The sequence below is a fragment of the Pristis pectinata genome, chromosome 33, assembly GCF_009764475.1.
Source record: "Pristis pectinata isolate sPriPec2 chromosome 33, sPriPec2.1.pri, whole genome shotgun sequence".
In the NCBI taxonomy this organism is placed as follows: Eukaryota; Metazoa; Chordata; class Chondrichthyes; order Rhinopristiformes; family Pristidae; genus Pristis; species Pristis pectinata.
Genome location: NC_067437.1, coordinates 17348216 through 17370262, shown reverse-complemented (window position 1 = coordinate 17370262; position 22047 = coordinate 17348216). Strand labels below are relative to the sequence as shown.

General features: G+C 46.8%; 1 protein-coding gene across 1 annotated transcript in view; it reads left to right on the top strand.

Moving 5' to 3' along the window:
- Nucleotides 1-18830, top strand: part of LOC127585436 (protein FAM227A-like) — a 55663-nt gene extending 36833 nt beyond the window's left edge. The window contains exons 11-15 of the mRNA XM_052042863.1: nucleotides 1482-1635; nucleotides 12216-12286; nucleotides 13891-14016; nucleotides 14147-14228; nucleotides 18721-18830. Of these exons, the coding sequence (XP_051898823.1) occupies nucleotides 1482-1635; nucleotides 12216-12286; nucleotides 13891-14016; nucleotides 14147-14228; nucleotides 18721-18830 (543 nt within the window). The remainder of the gene's footprint in view (nucleotides 1-1481; nucleotides 1636-12215; nucleotides 12287-13890; nucleotides 14017-14146; nucleotides 14229-18720) is intronic.
- Nucleotides 18831-22047: the final 3217 nt, after the last annotated feature.

Genomic DNA, 22047 nt, shown 5'->3' with positions numbered 1-22047 from the left:
TTAGCCATTGTCACCCTGGGAAAAAGTCTCTGACTGTCCACTCGATCTATGCCTCTTATCACCTTGTACACCTATACTGGAGTAATATAGAGTAAAGTGCAAGTGCGTAGGGCCCTGGTGTGACTGCGTTTGCAATATTGTGTGCAGGCCTGGTCACCCTACCCAAGGAAGGATTCATTTCTAATAATGGAAGTGCAGGGAGAAACCACCAGATTGATTCCTGAGATGGTGGGTTTGTCACAGAAGGAGAAATTAAGCAGACTGAGCCTATATCTGTTGGAATTTAGAAGACTGACAGGTGATGTCATTGGAACATATGGGGTATGTATGGGATAGCATTTCTCCTGGCTGGGAAAACTAAGTCCCAGTCTCAAAATAAGGCATCGACCATTCAGGGCAAGGATAGAAGAAATTTTTTCACCCAAAGAATCTTTGGAATACTCTACCTCAGAGAGCTGTGGGGGCTCAGTCACTGCGTATATTCAGGTCAGAGGTCAATAGATTTTTGGGTATTAAGGGAATCTTAGTACAGGAAAGTGACACTGAGGTAAAAGATCAGGCATGATCTTATTGAATGGTGGAGCAGGCATGAGGGGTCAAATGGTTTATTCCTGTCCCTATTTATGGTTTATAAGTTGAAACTTAGCTATGTATGAAAATATAAGAAGTGATGAAGATCTTGGACAGAGTGATGTTTGATATCACCCTTGCAGCTGTCTCCACCTCCACCCTCCCCTCTCCCCACCAGCGTCCCTTTTTGTTTGCTTGCCTCCACCTATCATCCACCTGCGTCTGTCTCCCAACAACACCCCCTCCCCCACCTGTCTCAATCTGCCCGTCATCCTTCACCCATCCTCGGTCCACCAGTCACCTGATGGCCCCTCTCCTCACTCAGTCCTCTTGCAGGGTTTCGACCCAAAGCATTGGCAATTCCTTCCTCCCTCACCGTTGTTGCTCAACCCACTGGGTTCCTCCAGCTGCGTTGCACCTTCTCGGACAGTGTGTTCCAGATTCCAATCACCCTCTGGGTGAAGGATATTTTCCTCAGATCCCCCAATCCTCTTACTCCTCATCTTAGACCTATGCCCCTGGATGATGGGAAGGGAAGAGGTAGAGGGGCAGTTGTCACATCTTCTGTGGTTGCATGGAACATGCCACAAGATTCGGGGGGTTGCTGGAGGTGGAAGAATGGACTAGGGAATTGCAAAGGGAATGGTCTCTCTCTTGATAATCTGCACTGACACCTTCATGCCTTTATCCGACTACAAGCTGGTTTGGTATCTCACCTCTATATTAAATTTGAATATATTGCAAGAGACAGGAGTGTGGAGTGCCTGGGATCCTTCGGAATGGATGCTGGTGGTAGAACCATTTCATTTGAAGGGGATGTTTTGGGGTGGATGAAGGACCTGAACAGAACTGCTTATTTTCTGATATTGGTTTTAATTCCACGACAACTAATGCTGTGTTTCTGGGTTCAGCATCCTACAGAAAGGAAACAAAGCACCTTGTCAAGACTGCCGCTCGGTTCATTGTCCAAACCGAGGAGGAGTTCAGGGAGCCAAGAGGAATCCACTTCAGATTTGCTGGAAGCCGAGACCTGCCAAAACGACGAAGAGCCAGCCGGGTCCACTGGTGAGAATGCAGCCACGATGTATGAATGATGAGTAAAATATTATCAAAGGTTGTTGAACAAAGCACTTGGTTCATGCTGCAAAAAGTAACGCACAGCTAAAATCCTGTGCACCCTGTTCCCTCTGCTTGAGAGTGAATTCCACCTGGGTGAGATCAGGTTGTGTTCGTGCTCTGTGTGCAGGTATGAAAAAGCTCTGTGCACAAGTGCACTCTGTGCATGAGAGAGAACAAGTGTAATCTCATGGTATCAGGTCAAACATGGGGGTGTGCATGTAAAAAAAACTGTGTGATAATTATAGGAGACTCTAATCTTATCAGATTGATTCAATATTATCCCGTAGCATACAATTGTCCTCACCATCAACAATGCCACTAATTTTTGTGTCATCTGTAGGAATATTAATCTTACCTCCTGTCTTCATATCCAAATTGTTAATGTACGGTAATATAAAAGAAACAATATGTCAGGCCAACTCCCACAGACACCTCCCAGCCTGCATGTGCAGGCATCTGCCAGTCTCCACCCAGCTAATAGGATTCAACTGCTCCTCATTCCAGACTCATCACTGGCAGCCTATTTAACCCCAGTTCTCATCCACAGTCCTTGTTCACTCATCAAACCAGCCAGTCCCAACTAGTTGCTCCCAGCTTTACTCTCCCTGCCTTGGGTTACCTTATTGCCTGCGGTGTTTAGTTTCCCTTCTCTCCCGTTTCGGGGCCCCTCTTGGCTTGTTATTGTGTGGTCTATTATTAAAGTCATCATTCACTGCTAAGTTGTCTCCGCTGCTCTGCTTTTGGGTCAAGCCTCCTCTACAGTTGTGACACAGTAAAGGTCCCAGCACAGATCCCAGGTGTACAGTTATTTATACCTGCCACGTGCCTCTTTATCCAACCCTCAATATCCCTTGACATCCAGGCTTATTTGGACTTGCTGTCCTTACCTTTCACCCTAATGGGAACACATTGGTCCTGAACTCATAATTTCACTTTTGAATGACTCCCACTTTTTGGATGTAGACTTATATGCAAGTAGTTACTCCCAATCTAACTTTTGCCAGGTTCTGTCCAAAGTTATTGAAATCTGGGCTTCCCCCAAGTTCAGGATCTTAATTTCTGCACCATCCTTATCACTTTGCATAACGACCTGGAACCTTATGGTCACTACTTCAAAGTGCTCTCCCACTCACACTCCAACCACCTGCCTGCTTACATTCCCTCAGATTAGGTCTAGTATTGCCCCTTCTCCAATAGTACTATCTACATACTAGTTCAAAAAGCTCTTGTGGACATCCTTTTATGTTTCGGTGATCCCAGTTAATATTGGGGAAGTTAGAAATCCTTGCTATTATAACCCTATCACTCTTACACCTCTGTGTAAGTTGTTTGCATATCTGCTTATCACAAATTTGCATGGTGATGCAGGTTCCTCATTTACACTCCCCCAGCCCTGTCATGCATGAATATTCTAAATCTTGGAATATTGACTTGCCAGTCCTGCCCTTCTTTCAACTGTGCCTCTGTGACAGCAACTGTATCATATTCCCATGCGCCGTTCAATGGTCTCAGTTTATCATTTTTACTAATCTTTGCATTAAAATAGATGCAATTTAGCCTTCCATTCCTTGCATGTGCTTTATTACACCTACATTTGCTCTGGTCACTGAACTTTTCTTTCTTTATTTGACTGTACCTACCCCACAAATGTACATCTACTTTGTGCCCCATTCCCCTGTTGAATTAGTTTAATCCCTCCCTAACAGTTAAAGCAAATCTTCATGCAAGGATATTGGACCTGTTCCAGTTCAGATGCAACCCATCCACCACAAACAGATTGCAATCAGTGAGGATAGGCAGCAATACCTCCGGCACAATTATTCTCAACAGTGGTATCCCACAAGACTGTGTCCTCAGCCCCCTACTCTACTCCCTATACACTGATGACTGTGTGGCCAGATTCTGCTCTAACTCCATTTACAAGTTTGCAGATGATACCACCGTTGTAGGCTGTATCTCAAACAGCGATGAGTCAGAGTACAGGGAGGAGATAGAGAGCTTAGTGGAATGGTGTCATGACAACAACCTTTCCCTCATTGTCAACAAAACAAAAGAGCTGGTCATTGACTTCAGGAAAGGGGGCGGTGTACATGCACCTGTCTACATCAATGGTGCTGAGGTCGAGAGGGTTGAGACCTTCAAGTTCCTGGGAGTGAACATCACCAACAGCCTGTCCTGGTCAAATCACGTAGATGCCATGGCCAAGAAAGCTCACCAGCGCCTCTACTTCCTCAGGAGGCTAAAGAAATTCAGTTTGTCTCCTTTGACTCTCACCAACTTTTACCGACGCACCATAGAAAGCATCCTATCTGGATGTATTGTGGCTTGGTATAGCAACTGCTCTGCCCAGGACCGCAAGAAACTGCAGAGAGTTGTGGACACAGCCCAGCGCATCACAGACACCAGTCTCCCCTCCTTGGACTCTGTCTTTACCTCTCGTTGTCTTGGTGAAGCAGCCAGCATAATCAAAGACCCCACCCACCCGGGACATTCTCTCTTCTCTCCTCTTCCATCGGGTAGAAGATACAGGAGCCTGAGGGCACATACCACCAGACTTAAGGACAGCTTCTCCCCCACTGTGATAAGACTATTGAACGGTTCCCTTATACAATGAGATTGGCTCTGACCTCACGATCTACCTTGTTGTGACCTTGCACCTTATTACACTGCACTTTCTCTGTAGCTGTGACACTTTACTCAGTACTGTTATTGTTTTTACCTGTACTACATCAATGCACTCTGTACTAACCCAATGTAACTGCACTGTGTAATGAAGTTTTTACCTGTACTATATCAATGCACTCTGTACTAACTCAATGTAACTGCACTGTGTAATGAATTGACCTGTACGATCAGTATGCAAGACAAGTTTTTCACTGTACCTTGATACAAGTGACAATAATAAACCAATACCAATACCAACTTATATCGGTTCCACCTTCCCCAGAGGTGATCCCGGTGCTCTAGAAATCCAAAGCCCTGTCTTTAGCTATGTATCTGACCTATCGTCCTTTCACAAGCATGTGACACTGGAAGTAATCCAGCAATCACTACTTTAGATGTCCCACCATTTAATCTGCTAAATTCATGTTTCAGGACCTCATCCATCTTTTTACCTATGCCATTGTACCAATGTGGGCCATGACCTCTGGCTATTTACCTTCCCCTTTAGAATGAACTGTAACCATTCTGTGACATCCTTGACCTTGACACCAGGGAAACAACACGTCACCTTGGATTTATGTCTATGGCACCAAAGCTCCTATCTATTCCCCTCAGTATCAAGTCTCCTACCACTAATGCGCTTAGATTCTTGCTCCTCCTCTGTCCACCTGAGGGACCTTTACTCTGGTTTGACTCCTCAGACATACAATTTATCCCAATCATTTTCCAACTTTGTGTAACAGTTTTGGAGCGAGATGCATTCTGAGGTTTCCCCACCTACCTCTGCCTGGTTGTCACCCATTCCTTCACTGAATGCCTTTCCTTAAGATGCAGGGTGACCTCTTCCAAAAATATGCCATCCATGTAACTTTCAGCCTTGCCAATGTACCATTGTAGAGCTTGGAGCTCAAACTCTGAAACCAGCGCTCAAGCTGGCTCAACTGGAGACACCTTCCACAGATATGGTCTTTAGTCTTCAGAGTGTTGGGGGCACTAAAGATGTGCTAAATGGGATCAATCGGCAGCTCAATACTAGCCGTCCATGAGGATCTGTGCACCATTGTCAGCAGCAGAAATGTCCGCTGTAACAACCTATAACCTCTTGGCCTGGCATATCCCTCGCACCACCATTACTCGTTGTTGGTTAGTTGTCCTTTGTTGCTCCTCACTCCATCATTACTGCCAACCAGTATCTATGGAAAGCACAGAAGACCATGCTATGAGCAGCATCTGTAAAAATGACCTCTGAGTATGGTGAAGCTGAAATGAGGATTACAAATAAAAATGTACCATTGACAGAGCTAAGTGATCTCGCAGCTAATGGATCAGCTCAAAGCTCTGCAGTCACACCACATCTACTCAGAATGGAGGTGAGCAATTAAACAACTAATGGGAAGAGAGGCTCCAAGAACACCCCCTCCCTCACAATGGCACAGGCCAACGTAGAAATAGAACATAGAAGGGTACAGCACAAGAACGGGACCATAGAACCATACAGCACAAAACAGGCCCTTCGGCCCACCATGTTGTGCCGTCCATCAAACCACCCTCACACTACCTAACCCCTTCCTCCTGCATATCCCCCCATCCCACACTCCTCCATATGCCTATCCAACAAGCTCTTGAACCTGTTCAATGTATCTGCCTCCACCACCACCCCAGGCAGTGCATTCCATGCACCAACCACTCTCTGGGTGAAAAACCTCCCCCTGACATCTCCCCTGAACCTCCCACCCATAACCTTAAAGCCATGACCTCTCATCTTGAGCATTGGTGCCCTGGAAAGGAGGCGCTGACTGTCTACTCTATCTATTCCTCTCAGTATTTTATATACGTCTATCATGTCTCCTCTCATCCTCCTCCTTTCCAGTGAATAAAGCCCTAGCACCTTAAGCCTCTCCTCATATTCAATACTCTCTAATCCAGGCAGCATCTTGGTAAATCTCCTCTGCACCCTCTCCAACGCCTCCACATCCTTCCTATAATGAGGCGACCAGAACTGAACACAGTACTCTAAGTGTGACCTAACTAGTGTTTTGTAAAGCTGCATCATAACCTCGCGGCTCTTAAACTCAATCCCGCGACTTATGAAAGCCAACATCCCATTGGCCTTCTTAACTGCTCTTTCCACCTGTGAGGCAACTTTCAATGAACTGTGAATATGAACCCCCAGATCCCTCTGGTCCTCCACACTGCCAAGTACCTTGCCATTCACCCAGTACTCTGCCCTGGAGTTTGTCCTTCCAAAGTGTACCACCTCACACTTCTCCGGATTGAACTCCATCTGCCACTTGTCAGCCCAGCTCTGCATCCTATCAATATCCCTCTGTAAGCTCCGACAGCCCTCCACACTATCCACAACACCGCCGATCTTAGTGTCGTCCGCAAACTTACTAACCTAGCCCTCCACCCCCTCATCTAAGTCATCTATAAATATCACAAAAAGTAGAGGTCCCAGTGGTGCGGGACACCACTAGTCACTGCCTTCCAATCTGAGGGCACTCCTTCCACCACAACCCTTTGCTTTCTACATGCAAACCAATTCCTAATCCACACAGCCAAGCTTCCTTGGATCCCTTGGCCTCTGACCTTCTGAAGAAGCCTACCATGAGGAACCTTATCAAACGCCTTACTAAAATCCATGTAAACCACATCCACCACACTGCCCTCATCAATCTTCCTGGTCACCTCCTCAAAGAACTCTATCAGGCTTGTGAGGCAAGATCTTCCCTTCACAAAGCCATGCTGGCTGTCCCTAATCAGTCCATGATTCTCAAGGTGTTCATAAATCCTATCCTTTAGAATCCTTTCTAACAGCTTACCCACCACAGACGTGAGACTCACCAGTCTATAATTCCCTGGCCTATCCTTATTACCTTTTTTGAACAAGGGAACAACATTCGCAACCCTCCAATCCTCTGGCACCATCCCCGTGGACAACGAGGACTCAAAGATCCTTACCAGCGGTTCAGCAATCTCCTCCCTAGCCTCTCGAAGCAGCCTGGGGAAAATCCCGTCAGGCCCCGGAGATTTATCTGTCTTAATATTATTTAACAACTTCAACACATCCTCTCTCTTGATATCTACAACCTCGAGAACATTACCCCTACCAGCACTCCCTTCCGCATCATCAAGACCCCTCTCCCTGGTGAATACCAAAGAGAAGTACTCATTGAGAACTTCTCCCACTTCCGCCGCCTCCAGGCAAATTCTCCCACCTTTGTCCTTACTCGGACCTACCTTTACCCTAGCCATCCTCCTACCCTTCACGTACTTGAAAAAGGCCTTGGGATTTTCCTTAACCCTACTAGCCAAAGCCTTTTCATGTTCCCTTCTAGCTCTCCTCAGCCCTTTCTTAAGTTCCTTCCTCGCTACCCTATATTCCTCACGGGCCCTGTCTGAACCTTGCTGCTTATACCTCACGTATGCTACCTTCTTCTCCCTAACAAGTCGTTCCACCTCTCTCGTCACCCACGGCTCCTTCACCCTGCCATTCCTTCTCTGCCTCACTGGGACATATTTATCCCTAACATCCTGCATAAGATCCCTGAACATCGACCACATCTCTATGGTACATTTTCCTTCAAAAAGGACATCCCAATTTACACTCCCAAGTTCTCGCCTTATAGCCTCGTAGCTCGCCCTTCCCCAATTGAAAAACCTCTTGTCCTCTCTGCACCTGTCCCTGTCCATGACAATTTTAAAGGTTATGGAGCAATGGTCACTGTCCCCCACCAATAGATCCTTCACCTGTCCTGGTTCATTTCCTAAAACTAAATCTAACATGGCATTCCCTCTAGTCGGCCTGTCAACATACTGCGTCAGGAATCCCTCCTGGACACATTTAACAAATTCCGTCCCATCTAAACCTTTGGCACTAAGCAGGTTCCAGTCTATATTTGGGAAGTTGAAGTCTCCCATTATAACAACCCTGTTACTTTTGCTTCTCTCCAAACACTGCCTGCCAATCTGCTCCTCTATATCTCTACTGCTACCTGGGGGGCCTAGAGAATACTCCTAGTAGAGTAACTGCTCCTTTCTTGTTCCTTAATTCCACCCATACGGACTCTAGAGATGATCCTTCTACAACATCCATCTTTTCCACAACTGTAACAGTGTCCCTGACCAGTATCGCCACCCCTCCTCCTCTTCTCCCCCCCTTCCCTATCCCTCTTAAAACACCGAAAACCAGGAATATTCAATATCCACTCCTCTCCTGACGTCAGCCACATCTTAGTAATAGCCATGATATCATAGTCCTCCATACTTATCCAAGCCCTCAGTTCATCCCCCTTATTCCTGACACTTCTTGCATTTAAGTAAACACACTTCAGTCCATCTACCTTACTACTTTTATAGCCTGTATTTTGCTTCTCCTTCCCCAAAGCCTCTCTACCTGTTTGATCTAACTTTTCCCCATTCCCTTCTTCCTCTGACCTACTCCTCCGGTTCCCTTCCCCCTCACAAACTAGCTTAAACCCTCCTGAACCATCCTAGCAAATCTCGCCGCAAGGATATTGGCCCCCTTCTGGTTCGGGTGTAACCCGTCCTCTCTGTACAGGTCCCACCTTCCCGAGAAGAGATCCCAATGATCCAGAAATCTAAAACCCTCCCTCCTGCACCAGCTTCTCAGCCACGCATTTATCTGCCACCTCCTCCTATTCCTGCCTTCACTATCACGTGGCACTGTCAGCAATCCCGAGATTGCTACCCTTGAGGTCCTGTTCCTCAATTTTCTGCCTAGCTCCCTGAACTCACTCTTCAGGACCTCATCCCCCTTCCTACCTATGTCGTTGGTGCCAATATGGACCACAACTTCTAGCTGCTCTCCCTCCCGCTCAAGAATCCTGTGGACCCAATCAGTGACATCCTGGACCCTGGCACCTGGGAGGCAACATACCATCTGGGATTCATGCTCACTGCCACAGAACCTCCTATCTGTTTCCCTGACTATGGAGTCCCCTATCACTACCGCATGTCTCTTTCCCACCCTTCCCTTCTGAGCAGCAGTACCAGTCCCAGTGCCAGAGACCTGGTGACTGCAGCTAGGCCCCTGCAGGTCATCCCCCTCAACAGCTTCCAAGGCAGAAAACTTGTTACTGAGGGGAACAGCCTCCGGGGCTCTCTGCTCTGTCTGCCTGCCTGACTTCTTCTTCCTCTTCCCTCCCCTGACAGTCACCATTCTATCTGCCTCCTGAACCTCAGATGTACCTGCTCTAAGGGGGGTGACTGTCACCTGATGGACTGTGTCTACATAACTCTCTCCCTCCCTTATGCTGCGCAGTGTTTGTAGCTGCTACTCCAGCTCATCAACTCTGAGCCGAAGTTCATCCAGCCTCAAGCACTTACTGCAGATGTGGCCATCTTGGACCACAGCAAGGTCCACGAGTTCCCACATCAAACAGCTGCAGCACACCACCATGTCCTCCATCTGACTACCTTTCTTTTTTCCCTAGTTAGTCCCACCTACAAATCTATAATGAACCTTCAGCCCATGATATTGTGTCAAATTAATTAAACTGGAGACACGGCAGTGTAGCAGTTAGTGTAACGCTATTACAGCGCCAGTGACCTGGGTTCAATTCCCACTGCTGCCTGTAAGGAGTTTGTATGTTCTCCCCGTGTCTGCGTGGGTTTCCTCCGGGTGCTCCAGTTTCCTCCCACATTCCAAAGGCGTACAGGTTAGGAGCTGTGGGCATGCTATGTTGGTGCAGGAAGAGTGGCGACACTTGCGAGCTGCCCCCAGCACATTCTTAGCAACGCAAAAAGATGCATTTCACTGTGTGTTTTGATGTACATGTGACTAATAAGTAAATATCAAATATCAAAAAATATCAAATAAACACCTAACTAAATCAATCCCTTCTACCTACACAATGTCCATATTCCTCCATTCTCTACGCTTCATATCCCCATCTAAAAGCATTTTAAACATCTCTGTCATCGAGCCATTGTGATATTAATGACCTGGACCTGGGGATGGAAGCCACAGTTTCCATATGTGGGGATCGCACAAAACTCCGCAGTGTTGTGAACTCTGAAGAGGATAGTGATGTTACAGCAGGATGTTAACAGGCTGGTTGAACGGGCAATCGTATGGCAGATGAAGTTTAATAGAACACAGGACAGTACAGCACAGGACCAGGCCCTTCAGCCCACCATGTTGTGCCAAACTAATTAAGCTAGTAATTAAATGCCTAATTAAATTAATCCCTTCTGCCTACACAATGTCCATCTCCCTCCATTCTCCGCACATTCATGTGCCTATCTAAGAGCCTCTTAAACGCCTCTATCATATTTTGCCTCCACCACCACTACCCATGGCAGCACGTTCCAGGCACCCACCACCCTTTGTGTAAAATAAGTTGCCCCACACATCTCCTTTGAACTTGCCCCCTCTCACCTAAATGCATGCATTCTAATATTAAACATTTTGACCCTGGGAAAAAGATAATGGCTATTTATCTATGCCTGTCATGATCTTATAAACTTCTATCAGGTCTCCCCTCAGCCTCCGCTGCTCTAGAGAAAACAACCCGAGTTTGTCCAACTTCTTTTTACACATGCCCTCTACTCCAGGCAGCATTCTGGTGAACCTCGCAGATCCTCCACATGGTTCCTGTAATGGGCAACCAGAAATGAATGCAATACTCTAGATGTGGCCTAACCAGAGTTTTATAAAGATGTAACATAACTTCCTGACTCTTGAGCTCAATGCCTTGACTAATAAAGGCAAGCATGCCATACGCCTTCTTTACCACCTATCAACCTGTGCAGCCACTTTCAGGGAGCTATGGACTTGGAGCCCAAGATCCCTCTGTACCTCAACACTATTAAGGGTCTTGCTATTACTTGGCTGGGTTAAACTCCATCTGCCATTTCTCCACCCATAACTGTAACTGATCTATAGCCCGCTGTATCCTTTGGCAATCTTCTACACTATCCATAATGCCACCAATCTTTGTATCGTCTGTGAACTTACTAACCCACCCATCCATACTTTCATCCAGGTCATTTATATATATCACAAACAGCAGACATTCTGGTACAGATCCCTGCAGAACACCACTAGTCACGGACCTCCAGCCAGACTTCTGGGATTAATGCTGAGAAATGTAGGGTGATCCATTTTGATAGGAAGAATGAGGATTGGCAATATAAAGTAAAGGATACTGTTCTCATGGGGATAGAGGAACAGAGGGACCTGAGGGTATGAGTCTACAGATCATTGAAAGTGACAGTGCATTGGAGAAAGTGTACACAATTCTGGGATTTAGCAACAGAGGTAGAGTATAAAAAACAGGGAAGTTCTGCTGAATCTTAATAAAATATTGGCCAATTTCAATCCTGGGTGTCATACTGTGGAAAGGATATGAAAGCATTTGAGAGGGTCCACAAAAGGTTTCCAAGAATGGTTCCTGGGATGAATGACTACAGTTCCAGGGACAGATGGAGAGGCTGGAACAATTTCTTTGGAGAAGGGACGGCTGAAGGAAGTACATAAGATGATGAGGGGCCTAGGTGGAGTTGGATAGTGGAGAGTTTGAGACCCAGAGGTTGCAAGAATTGAAGAGTAATATGAGAAAATGTTTTGATGGGAATCTGGTATATCTGCCTGCAGGTGTGGTGGAGGCAGGTTTCATTGTGGCCGAGAGGGAGCTGGATAAATATTTGGTGAAGAAACATTTGCAATGCTATGGAGGAGGAGCTTGGGCTGGTATTGGTATTGGTATTGGTTTATTATTGTCACGTACCGAGGTACAGTGAAAACTTGTCTTGCAAACTGATCGTACAGGTCTGGGCTGAATGGCCTCCTGCTGTGCTGTAACCATTCTACAATTCTGTGATTCAATCTCTTGTAGACACCGTGCAATCGGCAAGCAGTGTGACTGTGAAGAGTTCTGGATTCAGCCACATTCCCCTTCAGATAGAGGTGAGCCACATGCATGCGGTCCCCACCACCAGCCTCTCCCTGTAGATATCAGTATAGAGATGTTGCGGGGTCCTTGAGCTGTTATCACACTTCCTTTTTGTTGCCAGTCAAGTTGGAACTCCTTCCCTCAGCCAGATTAGAAGTGCAAGACTGTAAACACCCAGCAAGCCATTCCTTCACCATTTACCCATTCTCTCACCCTACCCTCTTCCAGCCATATCCTCCAGTCCCACTGTCCACTTCTCATCATATCACTAAAATCCAGCTTTCAATCCCAGTCACCCAGCTTCTCTCCATATCCCTTAAACCTACCATCTCACCACTTACCCTATCCACACATATCCCTTCCCACTATATACCTCCAGCACACGCCCCTCTAGTCACCATATCACTCAATGCCACCAGTCTACTTCTTCACGTTCTTTCAGCCCATTTTCTCAGCTCATTCCTTAAATCCAGCTGGTCACCTTTCACCATGTTGCCCAATCTAAACGACCACAACACCAAATCTGGTAAGTTCACCATACCCCTGAAACCTACCCATCCTGCAGCTGATGACATTCCTTGTCCATCTACCTACTCCCCAAATCACTCAGTTCCGTCTCCTATCATTGTGTGACTTAAGCCTGAGCAGTGAGCACCAAAGCCCTCAGCCACACAGCTCATTGTCTCATAATATCTGTTAACTCTACCTACCCAGCTACTCACAACATCATTCTGCCTAACCTAGCACTTTATCTCTCAATTCTTTTCATACCTTCGATCTGATTTATCCATCTGTCCACAATGTCCTTAAAACTCAGCCTTCGTCAGGATCTACATCCCACCTCCTTACCGTAGCCATCTGCCCACCACCTCTCCATATCCCTAAATACCTCCTCCCATTTCTCTCAATCTTTCCTGCTTTCATATCCGTATTGTTAATGTATATGACAAACAGTAGGGTTCCAGCAGTGGTCCCTGTGATATGCTACTCGCCACAGTCTTCCAATCACAAAAGCAACCCTCCACCTTCACCCTCTGCCTCCGATTAACACTCCAATTTTGGATCCAATTTCCCAACGCAGTTTGAATCCCATGGCCTCTAACCTTTTGGATCAGTTACCTATGTGGGATCTTACTGAGGTCTATGTAAACTACATCAACTGCACTTACCCTCTTCAATACATGTAGTTACCTTTTCATAATATTCAATCCAAATCAATACGTTTTGTTACCATTTATCTGCATTCTCAATGTATCTCTCTACTCTACCTACCAACTGTTCCATCCAACCACCTACCAACCCTTTAAAGTACCCACAATCTCATCCATTCTACAATCTCATCATATTCCTCACTTTCCACCATCTTTCTTCTCAGAGCAACTCCCAACCCCATTATATGTACCTTGTCATTCAACTCACCAACCTTCTCAGCTCCCTCTCGTGTCATTTATATGTACTGACCCACAGATTGAGAGTGAGGATACTGACTGACCCACAGATCAGGAGTGAGGGTACTGCCAGTCCTAGAGATCGGGAGTGAGGGTACTGCCAGTCCCAGAGATCGGGAGTGAGGTCACTGACAGAACCAAGTGTTTTAATAAACTCTTCCTTCCCACAGCCCCCTACAGCCAGACAAGGGCCTGACTTCATAAGGAATTTATTTAATTTGTTTGGCCTCAGTCCTCTCGTTCTGAACTTCCTTCAACATCTGAAACTGGAGCCAAAAGCTGGAGAAAACATCTTTGTGACTAGAACAGAGATCCAACAGATTCCACCATATCCTTTTCTTGGTTCTCTTCCCTCACCAATCACATTGGAACTTGTTCATTTTGTCCTTTCTCCGGCTGTGGTTCACGTGCATTAACTTCCCACAGTCGCTGCAGGGAACTTGTGCCCAGTGCGGCTGTGGTTTTCCTGCCCCGTGTTACGTGGCCGTGTTACGTGGCCATCAGCAATGTGTGTACGTGGGACCCAGGTTCTCACAGGGGTTCATACACATGGGAGAACAAGCTGTACATTGTGCTGAAAGGAGAGAAACATGAACATTGGTGAAAATACAGCGCTGTGCCATATATTAAACTCTGGACTGGCAAGTGAAAATTTCTGTATACTATTTCAGAAAAAGTAGAGAAGGCACAGAACAATGCTGTTGTAAGATTACTTAATCATAATGTCATAGCCTGGGGTATTTATTTATTTAAAAAAGCAGCTCTCAAGTACTGTCTTTTGGATTAAATTGATAAAGTGGAGGGAATGAGCTTTACTTCTGGGGGACTGTGCCATTGGGAGTCCCACCACTGCAAAACACAAAACAGCTTGAAGAGGCTAGATTTCACTAAGGCAGACTTCAGCTGGATAACACAGAGACAGTCTAGAGTAAATTGGAAAACCTGTTTACCAATTAAACAACAGATGATTAGCAGGAGAGAGTTCAAAAAGAAACTTAACCTATTCCAGAACCAATTTATATCCCTAAAGGGCCAGGAGTTCACATCTCTGTCTGCCGTGGCTTTCTGGAGCTTTCAGTTGCCAGCCATTTTAATTCCCTTCCCGATTCCCACACCAACCTGTCTGTCTTCGGCCTCGTCCACTGCCAGGGTGAGGCTCAGTGCAAACTTGAGGCCCGGCTGGGCAGTCTACAACCTGACAGCATGAACACTGAATTCTCCAGTTTCAGGTAGCCTGCTCCCCCTCTGTCCCTTTTCTCTCTCCTCTTGATCTCCCCAGTTCCTCCTACACCCAGCCCACTCCCACCAACCCCCATCCCCTCCTCCACCCTCCCCATCTGCCCATCACCCACACACCCCTCCCACTGGTCCCCTCCCCCGCCCCCACTGTTCCCACCTGCCCTCCCCACCTCCCTTATTTGGTTCCACGCTGCACCTTCCTCTCCTATCAGATGCCACCATCTGCAGCCCTTTGTTGCCTCCACCTCTCGCCTCCCAGTCACTATTCCCACTCTCCCCTCCTCTGTCTGCCTATCACCCCTCCTCACCTGGATCTGCCCATCGCCTGCCAGCTCTTGGTCCACCCCTCCCCTCTACCTCTTTATAGTGATCATCTCCCCTCTTCCTTAGTCCAGACGAAGGGTCTCAACCCTGGGTCTGTCCATTTCCCTCCACAGACGCTGCCTGACCCACTGAGTTCCTCCAGCATCCATTGTGTGTTGCTCCAGATTCCAGCATCAGCCGCCTCTTGTCTCTCCAGTTCACATTATGATGCCCGTTCAAGGTGGACAGAAGTTGAACTATAGGGAACTACAGAGGACAGGTGCCCAGTGCAGGGACGGAAAGAGGGGACCAAGTGGCAGGATGCGAGGGGGAGGGTGGAGGGAGTCAGGTTTGAAGGGAAGGTGATTGAGGGGGGTGGTGGAGATACTGGAGAGGAGTTTCAGGTACAGGCTGGAGCGAAGGTGTGAGAAGGAGACAGGGGAAATCCATGCAGAGCCTATGCCCATGTGCTGAAAGTCTCCTATGTGTGTGTATACATGTGTATGTGTCTGCCTGACAGCACCTGGTCTCTGATCGCTTGGCCTGCCGACGCTGTGCCAAGCCCATGCAACGGCTGTTCTGTGTTATAAGAAATGATAGTCATAGAATCATACAGCATGGAAACAGGCCCTTCAACCCATCACGTCCAAGCTGTCCATCAGGAACCCATGGGCAGGCACGGTAGTGTAGCGGTTAGTGTAACACTATTACAGCGCCAGCGACCTGGGTTCAATTCCCGCCGCTGTCTGTAAGGAGTTTGTACGTTCTCCCCGTGTCTGCATGGGTTTCCTCTGGGTGCTCTGGTTTCCTCCCACATTCCAAAGACATATGGCTTAGGAAGTTGTGGGCATGCTATGTTGGCGCCAGAAGTGTGGCGACACTTGCGGGCTGCCCCCAGAACACTCTACGCAAAAGATGCATTTCACTGTGTGTTTCGATGTACATATGACTAATAAAGATATCTGATCTACACTAATCCTTTCCATGCCTTGGCAATCCAAGTGATTGTTTAAGTATTTCTTAAATATTGTCAGATACCATCCTCCACCACCCACCCATTCCAGATTCCAACTTCCTCAGATCCCTCTAAACTTCATTCCCTCTTACCCTAAGCCTATGTCCTCTCGTTTTTGACACCTCCACTGTGGAAACAGGGTTCCTACTATCTGCCCTGGTCTATGCCCCTCATAATATTGTATACCTCTCCCATTCATTGCCTATGTCCTCTCAAAGTCTGTCACCTCACACTTATGAAGATTAACTACACTAATGTCATTGATGCCCTTCATGATGTTGTACAACCTCCAGAATTGTTGTACGACCTCCAGAATTTCCTTATCGACCACTTACCTTGTCCATTTTTTTTGCATCCGGCTGTTTGAAGGTGCATTGAAGGTAGTAAGCTTTGAAATTGGACATGCTGCCCTCATCCACTGGCTGGACAAAGGATGTTATGTCTGGTGGAAGGTATACCAGCTCCAGGGAAAGGCGGGTTGGGAGGGTACCCAGGGTGCTGTGGGTGTCCTGGGGCGTCGTCGATCACCAGCAGTGCTTTAAGCTCAAGGTTATTTTCCTCACAGCAACACCACTGCTGGGCAAAAGTATGGAAGGAACCACAGCTGGAAGATGGCCATTGTTACCCAAACCTCTTGTTTGCCTCCCAGATTATGGGGTGATGCTCTGTAGAAAACCCCTCCATCACTCCTGTGTGTTCTGCATGGTTGACGAGCATGGGTTTCAGCACTAGGTCTCCCGAAGGATTAACCCCAGTCGGAGCGTCAGGGTCAAGACCTCGTATCCAGGTGCGTGTTTTCCTTCTCGGGAGATGAAGGTTCATGACAGTGTCCTTTCCCATAAAAGGCCGGTCCCATTACAATAAGATGAAGGAGGAGAACGGCTTCCATGCCTGATGATGTTTGAGGGTGTCAGGTGTTCCCAGGTGCCTGCTCGACACTGCTCACAGCTTCACCACTGATGTGAATGTGGTTTCATTCCTGGCTCTGGCAGCCTCTGGAGTCAGTGGTGAATAGGGCGGGCACCGTGAGCTCTACACTCCCAAGGTCTGGGCTGAGGGAACTCCTTTCTTGTGTTGAGGGAGAGAAGGAGGGCAATCCAAATTGCTATTTGCTCCATCCACTCATGAGTTTTTAACCACTAACGGAGGAATTTATGATCATAAGCATTTAAGAAATAAAAGTAGAGCTTTGTTCACAAAGCTGTGCAGCCATCCAGTAAGACCACGGCTGGTCCTGTGCCTCATCTTTGCTGCCTAATCCCCATACCCTCTATTTCCTTTAGTGGACACCAATCTGTCTGTCTCAGCCTTGAATATACTCAACAACTGACAGTGAACAGCGTCCATGAATAGAAATTCCTTTTGGTCGCAATTCTCGACTCCTTATTCAGAGACAATGTCCCTTGTTCTAGTTTATGCATTCTGAATAAACGTTGCACTTGTCCTGTCAGATCCTTGCAGAATCTTATGTATCTGGAGATAACTTCAGGCTCAAACCTACCGTCCCCCACCCCCTGCATCTGTTATTGAGTGCACAGTCTTGCTGTTGAGGGGGGATTTGTGGTAGAACAAGATGCGTCCTCCCATAACTGATATTATGGCTTCTCCACATTCTGTGCTGATAAATTTACCCAGCCGTGTTCTGCCATGAGATGACCTCTATACTGGAGCTATTCTGATCAGTGAGCCTACACTGCATCTCTGTCCCATCCACAATCCTTTCCCCACGGACTGGTTGGGACAACATTGACTTGAAATTGATTTTGAAATCTAGTCCATTAGTGACTGCAAAGAGTCAGCCATTTGCTGACAAGCTCATTAAATCATTGTCTCCACACTGCTCACCTGGCAGGTCAGAATCAGCCGGAGAGTAAACCTTGTCCTTGTCACAGTTCATCCAGTGTAACAGAGGACTCTCAGATCTACAGGATGTTCCCAGGGACACACACAGAGACGAACATTAACTGCTGCTAGAAGGTCATCAACTCGGTGAAAGACGCCCTTTGGTCTGCCCGAAACCTGTTGGTCTCCCAGCACAGTGAGATCCGCATAGGGGAACGCTGCCGGCTGGCATAGTCCCGGCTGCAGGAGTACGTGCTGAGGGACGCACTGAAGCTCGGTGCAGCCAATGCAAGGGCTCGGTGGGGAAGGACTACAGTCCAGTGTTCTTCCGCTACTGGACAGGGGCTGGGTTGGGTGGGAAAACCCCTTAAATATTGTATTGGTGTATCACCCCGGAGGCAAATGACTGGCAATGGTGCTATGAGTTTTAAAAAAACAAGTTAACACTATTGAATGCATTGTCCATGAATGTAAAGGTTTTGCATTGTTTATTCTTGTATATATTTTTTATTATGAATAGAGTTTATTTTATGTAAAAAAAAGTAAGCCTCATTTGAAATTTCATCTTCCCTGCCTTTTTTTCTTAACACTGGATTTACAGATGATGCTCCCACATACCATGAAGTGATTGAAGCAGGATATCAGAACCTGCAGAAGCTGAAGGAGATGAAGAAGAAACTGTTGCAGCAGCACAAAAAGTCAGTGATGTAGCACACTCGGCACAAGGGCTAATCTGAGGACAACTTTGGCACTTTCAGCTGTGCCTGATACTGGCAGAGTAAAGCCTGCCGGTTACAACAGCTGCCCCCTCTACTGGTGTCATACAGAACCTCCTCACACGCACCATCTACCTTGGCCCAGCACAGTTCTGCTCGTTTTTCTCACGTGTATAATCTCTCATTAATATAAATGTTCACCAATTATACACCAGCTTCCCAGAAGTTCCTGTTTCTGCTTTTCCCCCAAAACAGGAAGTGGGCAGCTTGCTGCACAAGGAAGGGGAACTGCTGTCACAGCGACACGGAGTCATACAGCACGAAAACGGGCCCGTTGATGCACTGAGACCACGTTGGCCATCAATCACTCATTTTTTTTTATTATTCTCCCCACATTCCTGTCAATTACCCCAAGATTCCACCATTCACGTACATACTCAGAGCAACTTACAGTGGCTAATTAACCCACTTATCTATGCATCTTTGGGTTGTGGGAGGAAACTAGAGCATCTGCAGGAAACCCACATGGTCACAGGGAGAATGTGCAAACTCCACATGGCATTGGAGGTCAGCACTGAATCTGGTTCGCTGGAGCTTTGAGGCAACAGCTCTTCCAGCTGCACTACTGTACTTGCCCCCCAGCGCTGTCTCCAGGGTTATTATTAATTTTACATTTCTCACTATGTCAACTCTTAGAAACGTCAAGTCTTATTTCCATTTTCGAGATAAAACTCTGTGGTGTAATGGGCGAAACCCTTGCCTCTAGCCGGCCCAGGTTTGAGATGGAATCCCTCACCACTCCCTCCCCATTTCCACATTCTCCCTGGGTCAAAGTCAAGAAGAACCTAGGATCAGATTGTATGTGGACTTTCAGGACACGTGAGAATGTACCATGCAACAGTCTTATTTTAGATTTCCAGGGTCTACTGCAATGACTGCTTCTCAAGTTTTGTTTGAAGAACATCAGCATTGATGTTCTTCAAACAAAAAGAACGACAAACATTGATGCAGCTCCTTTTGTGTCCTTTTCAGGACTTTGTAAAGCCCTTTATTGTCAATGAAGGACCCTTTCAAGTATACAAATACTCAGCGGGTCAACAGCATCTGTGGAAAGAGAAACAGAGTTAAAGGTTCAGGTCGATGACCATTTGCAGAACCTTTCATCTCATAAAAGGAATGTTAACTCTCCACAGACACTGCTGGACCTGCTGAGTATTTCCACTCTTTTCAGATTTTATATAAGATTACCAGCAGTTGCTTTCAGAATTTCTTAAGTGTAGTTGCTTTCAAAATGTAGAAAGCATAGCAGCTATTTTGAGCACAGGAAGCTCCCACAGACAGCAATGTGATAACAACCAAATGATTTGCTTCTGGAGGGATAAACACCTGGCAGGATATTGTGAAGTGGTGCCATCAGATAAAAGATCTCTCAGAGATGGGGTCTCGGTTTAATGTTGTATTTGAAAGATGGCATCTCTGGCCGTGCACCTCTCCCTCAGTGCTGATGCTAGATTCTTGCAGTCAGGTTGATGGAGCAGGACTTGAACAAACTGGAGTGAGAATTCTATCAAGTGAGCCATGACTGACATGGCTATCAAAGGTTTTCTGTGGAGGGAGGTATACAGTGTGTAGTTAGTGTTAGGGTCAGTGTTTTTTTTTGCCGTATCTAAGTCATTTTGAGTTGGGTAAACAAGAATTAATTTCAAGACTTGTGGTTAACACTATCCTTAATCCCATGGGCGTCAGAGAGCAGACTGAGTGTGAAATGTGCAGCCATGTGGAGGGTGCAATTTAACATGTCTAAGTGTCATGTCATGTACTTCAAGCCAAGCAACGTGAGAGGCAGTTTCATCTTCACTGTTCTATCTTGAGGGATGCAAGAACAGAGGGGCCTGAGAGCACATGGACCCAAATCCTTGTTGGTGGCAGAGCATTGGTAAGGCAGTCAATGGGACTAGGGGAAAATTGGTTTTGTAAGTGCAGCATTGAATACAAAAGCAAGAAAGTACATTTAAAATTTCACACATCTCTGGCTGGGTCTGAGCTGGTGCATTGTCTTCAATTCTGGATGTCACAGGCTGGAAATTCATTAGTGCAGAGAGAGGCACACAGCAACTCGTGGGCCTGGGTTAGCAGAACCATTTTCCTGAGCCACACTTTAAGGAGAGGTGCACGGATAGGGCATTTCCCCATGTGCATCTGACACAGAAATCATTTCACTGGTGCAAATGCAGTTCACAACTGCAAGTCCCTGTTGTATTTCCAGAATGGTGGAATTCAACCCAGAAATTGTTACAAATTATGTTCCACTCCGGAAATAACTGCGCGAACATTTCTTAGCCCACCCTGAGGATGGATGTCGAGGCTTTGGAGCGGGTGGATGGAAGGAGGTTCACAACCATGCCAGTGATTAGGGCCTTTTGCAGAGAGATTGGTGACGCCAGCATCGTTCTTCGCGGAGCCTGGGTGGCTAAGGGGAGAAGTGTCCTGCAAGAGAGATTGGAGCAAGTACCATAGAACCATAAAACAATACAGCACAATACAGGCCCTTTGGCCCTCCATGTTGTGCCAACCTTCAAACCACTCCTAAGACTATCTAACCCCTTCCTCCCACATACCCCTCTATCTTAAATTCCTTCATATGCTTATCTAACAATCTCTTGAACTTGACCAACGTATCAGCCTCCACCACCACCCCAGGCAGTACATTCCATGCACCAACCACTCTCTGAGTGAAAAACCTCCCTCTGAAGTAGGGAGAGACTGGTTTCACTTGAAGTAGGTTGGTAGCCAAATCTAAAATTAGTGGGAAAAAACCAAGAGGGAAACTGAGAAATTCATTCACATGATGTGTGGTCATAGTCAGGAAGTGTGAGGGATCATGTTCCATAGGAGGTCTCAAAAGGCATTTGGATGTACTTAAGAACTCAGATTGTCAGGGTGACGGGGAGAGAGCTGTGCTGCGGGACAGTATTGATCATTTCTTTAGGAGGGCTAGGACAGGCATGGCTGGCCAAATGGCCTCATTCTGTGCTGGAATGTTGACCTGTGTTGTAGCTCAGTCCTAACCACTGAATACCCACATTGCTCACTGCTATTCTGTTCCTTTCTGCTTTTGTGTTTACTCCCCTTGTTTCCCAAGAGCTTGCCCTGAATTGTGGGGCAGCAGTCTCTGCCCTGCCACACACTTCTTCGCATTGCTACACACAGGC